Raw genomic sequence first — 6,485 nt, forward strand, 5'->3', positions numbered from 1 at the left:
TGGAGTTTCGTTTGTTCCTATTTAGAGTATCCTGACAAATTCATGAATTTTTGTATCTTTTGCATTCATCAATTAAACAGATGAGAAATGGCAGCATTCCTCAAACAAACACAACTTCAGCTGTTATGCAAGTCTTTGTTAAATTAAGTTGCAGTTATTATGATCAAAAGTCCAATAATGTTGTTGTTAGTCAGTTTTCTGTAGTTGGCCTGATTACCAAAGCTTATCAATGAAGGCTTATCATTCAGGTTTTATAGATTGTAAATGTATCAAAATTAAAGTTCAGTTAAATATAAAAGTATACCAATTTACAGAAATAGTCATTAATTCACAAACATGGTCTCTCTGGAAAGGAATTCGCATGGTATAGTAAGGTACAGTAATCAGGGAAAAAAACATTTATGCAAAGGCAATTGATGTGCATCCAGTCCTGTCTTTACTACAGACATAACAATGCAATTTTCATGTGTTATTTTAGCCATAAAGCTGAGCCCAGGTGCTCATTAAGAGCTCAACAACAGGCTGTTTTGTGCAGAAAATGATCTGATTTTTTCACTACAAGGTGAAAATCTGGAGTATGCCATGAATAATATGCTCATGCACACTGAAAGGGGCCCTTTGTCATCTGTCTTCAAATAGAACAAGCAAATACTATGGCTATCCAAATCTCCTGACAGATTCATATTATTCCCCATTTCCAGGGGTAAAATTAGATATTCATTATTTCTAAAACGTGCAGATACAGATCAATTCCAAAGCTGTTTGATTCTCCCAATGTATTGATGTCACATGAAAGTTGTCTAGCAATATCTTCTGGAATCTCAATGTCATCAACAACCACTGCTGAGAGCCCATCATCACTTGCATGGGGTGCTTGTGGGTCAAATCCATACCAGTCCAATTCGTAAAAGCTGTCAACTGTTTCGGCAACATCTGCAACTGCAGTAAGTTGTTGGTTTCTTAGATCGATCATACCATTCAGCCACATTTGCTCTGGTGTCCAGTTGAGTTCAGTTCGGACTGGATGCAAGTTCCAAGCTTCTGTGAACATTTCCAAAGCCCTGTTAATTCTTGGAAGAAATATGTATTGAAGAGCAAATACATGCGTTGTGTTACCTCTGTCTAGGATGCCAGCTTCTTCCATGGATTGAAAAGTATACTAAAACATGTGTGTGACAACACGAAAAACATCTCGCCATAGGCGTTCAATTCGCTGATTTCGAGTCGAGGTTCCCATAAGGTAGCTTCCTCGGTTGGGGCCTCTTCTCTCTTCCATTAACTCCCACACACCAGCGTTTTCACCCCCATGATCACTGCGGACTCTTGACGGCCATTCGTACTATTCTGTAGCAGTAAGAAATAAATTTTTCACAGTGTCACTTCTGTTGTTAGTGGAGCATTTTAAGAAAACAATTATGCGAGAGAATCCATCGATTCCTCCGTGAATTACAAATCCCCACGACACCAAGCTGTGATGTCCATCTATATGCCACAGACTGTTTGGGCCAGCCACCGAATACGACCTTCTACAGATGACTGCCCAACGAATTCTTGAGTTTTCAGGATCTACGCGACCAATGCTTGCTCTAATTCGATCTCGTTGAACCCTAAGGCCGACTGAGCGAAGGTGCCCAGAAACCAAAGAATATCCAACTAATGTCCCATGATCTCTCATGAAACGCTCCACGATAATGTCCAACTGCTCATCAGAAATTGTCGAATATCCCGTCACATCCTGCAGTCCATATTCTTGAACACGACGTCGCAGCGTCCATCGTGACACAAGAAGAATTTCTGCGATTTTGGTCCATGTGAATCCTGACGAACGCAGTTGGAGAAGCACATCTTCCGATATCGAATACTTGGGTCGACCTACTTTACCAGAATTTACAGTCTGTGGGGCATCCAAAGAGTACAATGCAAGCTCCGTGCAAGACGATGACTGCTCTCTTAACCAATGTCCGTGTAAAAGGCACACATTTCTAAATATTTCATTTACAACAGCTAGATTTCTAGTAAGAAACGGCAAGATTTGTTGAAGGGAAAGTATAAGGGCTTACAGCCTGATCTGGATAGTTTCTCTTAAATCAATATTGCTTGTACCCCACAGACGTTCACATTCATCCAAAAGATCACATGCTGCTGAAAAGAGTTGTTCCCAGTTCAAGAGATAGGTTGAAACACTCTCCGCTCTTTCGTCCGCCATCTTCATCAATCGAAATACCGTGGGCTCGGGGAGCCATGCTAATCCTGTGACGTAATGCGCAACTGTTGCTGCGCAGCAGTTTCTGAATGAATATGAAAACTTTTGAATGAAATTGACATCGTTGAATGAAAATAACACTCATATGAAATACATATATATGAACTGCGGTTATGAAACGTATATGTGCACGATCCTTCGCAGTAAAGCACTATTTAAGCAATAGTGAAAAATCAGACCTGAAAAAAATTCAGGCCTGTACGGGATTCGAACCACTGACCTCTGCGATACTAGTGCAGCGCTCTACCAATTGAGCTAACAAGCCAACTGGGAGCAGGCCATCAAATTGATTCGACATAAACCCGTAGATGATAAATCAAACAACAAGGCCCGTACAGGCCTGAATTTTTTTCAGGTCTGATTTTCACTATTGCTTAAATAGTGCTTTACTGCGAAGGATCGTGCACATATACGTTTCATAACCGCAGTTCATATATATATATTTCATATGTTTGTTGTTTGATTTATCATCTACGGGTTTATGTCGAATTAATTTGATGGCCTGCTCCCAGTTGGCTTGTTAGCTCAATTGGTAGAGCGCTGCACTAGTATCGCACAGGTCAGTGGTTCGAATCCCGTACAGGCCTGAATTTTTTTCAGGTCTGATTTTCACTATTGCTTAAATAGTGCTTTACTGCGAAGGATCGTGCACATATACGAAAATAACACTGTTCAATATAGTGTTCCTGAATTTGAATGAATTTTAATGTGCATGTATTTAGCGATCTTGAATGTGGACGATTTTTTTTCGTGAATGAAAATATAAATCGTGAATGTGAATGTATACAACGTTCCTGAATTTTGCACCATTTCGCCAACCATAACCAGGACCATTGGGAGGTCGTCCTCGACGTCTACACAACGACAAGAAGCTGTCGAAACGAAACCTATACACACTATTCCGGAACCAGAGGTACTGAACTCTCTTCCTCTGAAAGAGCTTCGGAATCTTTGTAAAAAAAATACGGTTTTCAAGCCACTGAAAAAAAAGATTGTGTCAAGAATAGATTGAACAAAGCCCGCCAACAAAGCAACGGAATTTCGTCCACACAAGTTTTTCAAAATAGTGGCAAGCAAGACCTAACCATTGTAAATGACGAACAAGACACCACAACAACGTGAACAAGACACCACAACACCAGAATGGAAGGTAGAACGATTCTCAAGATTCACAATTCATCACTTCTCTCTCTCAACTCCAGGAAGCTCTCCAAACAGATGAACCGACAACTAATGCATCGATGGAAAACTCAGTCCACGAAATTCCAACCAAGCTATTCAAGGAGCCCCTCAGTGGTGAGTTTATGGAACTATCTAGACTCTCGCCCAAAAACATTAATTTACTTAGCACTCACGATCAACCACTAACCTTAACTGTAGACAATTCTGTAATTAAGCTAAGCCACACAAACAAAACTACAACTATAACTAACATCGAAGAGTGGACATCAGCTTTCTCTGCTTATATGAGCATAATTATTAACAAGAGTCGAGAAAGAGCCAACGAGCGCCTCGAGTACATGTCCCTCATACGATATGCAGCTAACTATCACACAGGGCTAGGCTGGTGTGTCTATGATATTAAGTTTAGGAAAAAAGCAGCTAACAACAAATCTCTGAAATGGACAGCAACTGACAATCAATTATGTTTAAAAACCTTTACTGTGTCTCCCTCGCGCATGAGGGAAGAAATTAGCTTTTTTTGAAAATGGACCCTCTCTCTCGCCAGGTACACGAGGGAACGACAACCGTACCTAAAACAACAATTTTAACAGGGGAGTTATCTCTGCCAGAAACCCCTGTATTTTTGCCCACAAGTGTAGTAGACCAGGCTCCGGTTGCTCAAAGGGTGGATAACGCTATCCAACGGATAAATCGTTATCCAGCGGATAAGTGTTAGCAAAACATACTGCGCTATCCACCGGATAGATATTTATCCAGTGTATAGCGTTATCCATCCTTCGAACAACCGGGGCCAGGCTGTGGGGAGGAACACCCTCAGATTCACTGCAGCTATCAGCTTAGGGCTCAGAACGGTCTGAGTCCAGCACTAGCAACTCACATAGCAGTTACAAGTGATCATCAAAACACCCATGTAGAAGAGAAAACCAAGCTAACTAGTTTTCACTCTCCTGTCGATGTCCCAGCACTAAGGAAAGCACTTTTAGGTCACCCAGATCAAGCTTTTGTTGATAAATTATGTTTTGAGCTTATGTACGGAGCTCACATCGGCTATTCAGGACCTAGATGCGCCCGCTTTGCAAAAAATTTGCCAACTGCTTTTGAAAACCCAACAATAGTTTCTAATAATTTTAGCTGAGGAGGTTAAAAAAAGGAGAACTTGTGGCCCATTTCAATCGCCTCCCTTTAAAAGTTTTCAGGTCTCACCTTTATGGCTTGTCCCAAAAAAACTACCCACGAAGAAAACATATTCATCAGGCACGAGACAATTCTTGTTCTTCTGCCAAGAATTTAAATTAGCCCTTAGTTACCCAGCAAATGAGGATACCCTCATTCAATTTTCTGTCTCCTTAGCTCGTTCAGTGCAGTAAAGCACAATGAAGCTCTATCTTTCGGCAGTCAAACACCACCATTCAAGCAATGGTTATTCCTTGATCTTCAATCATAGTTGCGACTCCAGCTCACCCTATGAGGTATAAAGCGGGTACAAGGAATCAATAAAAGGGTGCGTAGACCTATCACTCTACCTATGCTAAACTTATTTTACTTGTTGCTTAATATTGAACATACAAGTGAGCAAGGCAACATCATGTTATGGGCTGCCATGTTGCTTACCTTCTTTGGGTTTCTGCGTATAGGTGAAATCACACGCAATGGAGTATTTGATATTGTAAGTTACAAAACGTTCTACAATTGTTCACTTTGTTTCTCGTGTTCAGTCCGCGCGGGACTGGTACAATTACATCATTTAAATTGTTAAATATTATGGGATAAACCATGTGCTCGTATTTGCAGAAGTCAAAAATTCGTTTCGGATGTTCGATTGTTTGCTCACTAGTTTATTCACTTATTCCTCGAGTCCACGAATCTTGTAAGTATGTTTTCACTGTAGTTTTTTCGTTTCGCTTCGTTTTGTTTACATTTGTTTCCTTTTTTGTACAGTTAAACCAGATCTTTGTAAAATAAAGGGTTATTCGAATATTCAAGTCTACAGATATTAGGTACCATCTATCAAAATCAGATGTTATGCTTTTTCCCAAAGATAACCCCAGTACATGTCAATCAGACTTAAGGCATCGAAAACCGATCCCTTCCGTCAAGGTCAGCGTAATATAGTTGGAAGGTCACACTCTCAAATCTGTCCCGTGTCAGCAATGACTGCATATCTGGCAACGAGTACTTCTTTTCTATAACCAGGTCCACTATTCAGATACACGAGCAGCTCCCCCCTTACAAGAGACACACTTACAATTGGAATCAGAGAACTCTTATCCATGGGAGGGCTTAACTCTTCAGAATATGCTGGGCATAGTTTTAGGATAGGTGCAACAACAACAGCAACATCCGCAAACCTCCCTCCGTGGCTTATCAAAGTTCTGGGCCGTTGGAGTTCAGATTGTTTCGAGAGATACGTAAAAACCCCTGTCCCAGTTCTGGCACGGGTTTCACAAAAACTTTGTTCTTAAGCTTAGATCCTAATCTTCGATAGATTTAAATCTTTCTACTAGCCCCTTTTTGCTTTCTGCTAGTAAAACCAAAATGTTTTCTTTTTAAAAAAATTATCAGTTATAATCATTTATGCAGTTTAGGGCTCGTCAATGGGGAATGCTTTGCATTTGTGGGAATTGGCCGCTTTAGAAACGAGTTCGAGCCTTGGGCAAGTTTCGCGCCGCAACGGTGCTTGGGATCGTTACTGGGGACAGATATCAAAACAACAACACAAACATTGTAGTGAAGTAAAAGAATTTCAAACTTTAACTGCTGTGTACCAGGCTGTACTAATAGCCATCGCAACAAACCTTCGGATTTTCATTTCTACTGCATTCATAAAGATCCTGAGCTTTCCTTGGACTACTCCAAAAGCAGAAAGAAGATCAATAACAAAATTCAACGAATATGTCATCAATCGATACAAAAGGAAACGAACAACTCAGGAGGTCGAAGTCATGAATGAAGCAGATGTCTCGCAGCGAGACATCAAACATGGACGCGACTAACATCCAAGCAGTACAAGACTTCGAAACGCAAACTGACTTAAAAT

General features: G+C 40.6%; 1 protein-coding gene and 1 pseudogene across 1 annotated transcript; one reads left to right on the forward strand and one right to left on the reverse strand.

Moving 5' to 3' along the window:
- Nucleotides 1–386: 386 nt before the first annotated feature.
- On the reverse strand, nt 387–2,184 carry LOC111324972 (uncharacterized). The gene has a single exon (XM_088758568.1). The coding sequence runs from the start codon at nt 1,142–1,144 to the stop codon at nt 710–712; it is 435 nt and encodes a 144-aa protein (XP_088614694.1). The 5' UTR covers nt 1,145–2,184; the 3' UTR covers nt 387–709.
- A 1,172-nt stretch (nt 2,185–3,356) lies between these two features.
- Nucleotides 3,357–5,910, forward strand: LOC148732683 (uncharacterized; annotated as a pseudogene).
- The last annotated feature ends 575 nt before the right edge of the window (nt 5,911–6,485 follow it).

The sequence above is a fragment of the Stylophora pistillata genome, chromosome 4, assembly GCF_964205215.1.
Source record: "Stylophora pistillata chromosome 4, jaStyPist1.2, whole genome shotgun sequence".
Classification (NCBI taxonomy): domain Eukaryota; kingdom Metazoa; phylum Cnidaria; class Anthozoa; order Scleractinia; family Pocilloporidae; genus Stylophora; species Stylophora pistillata.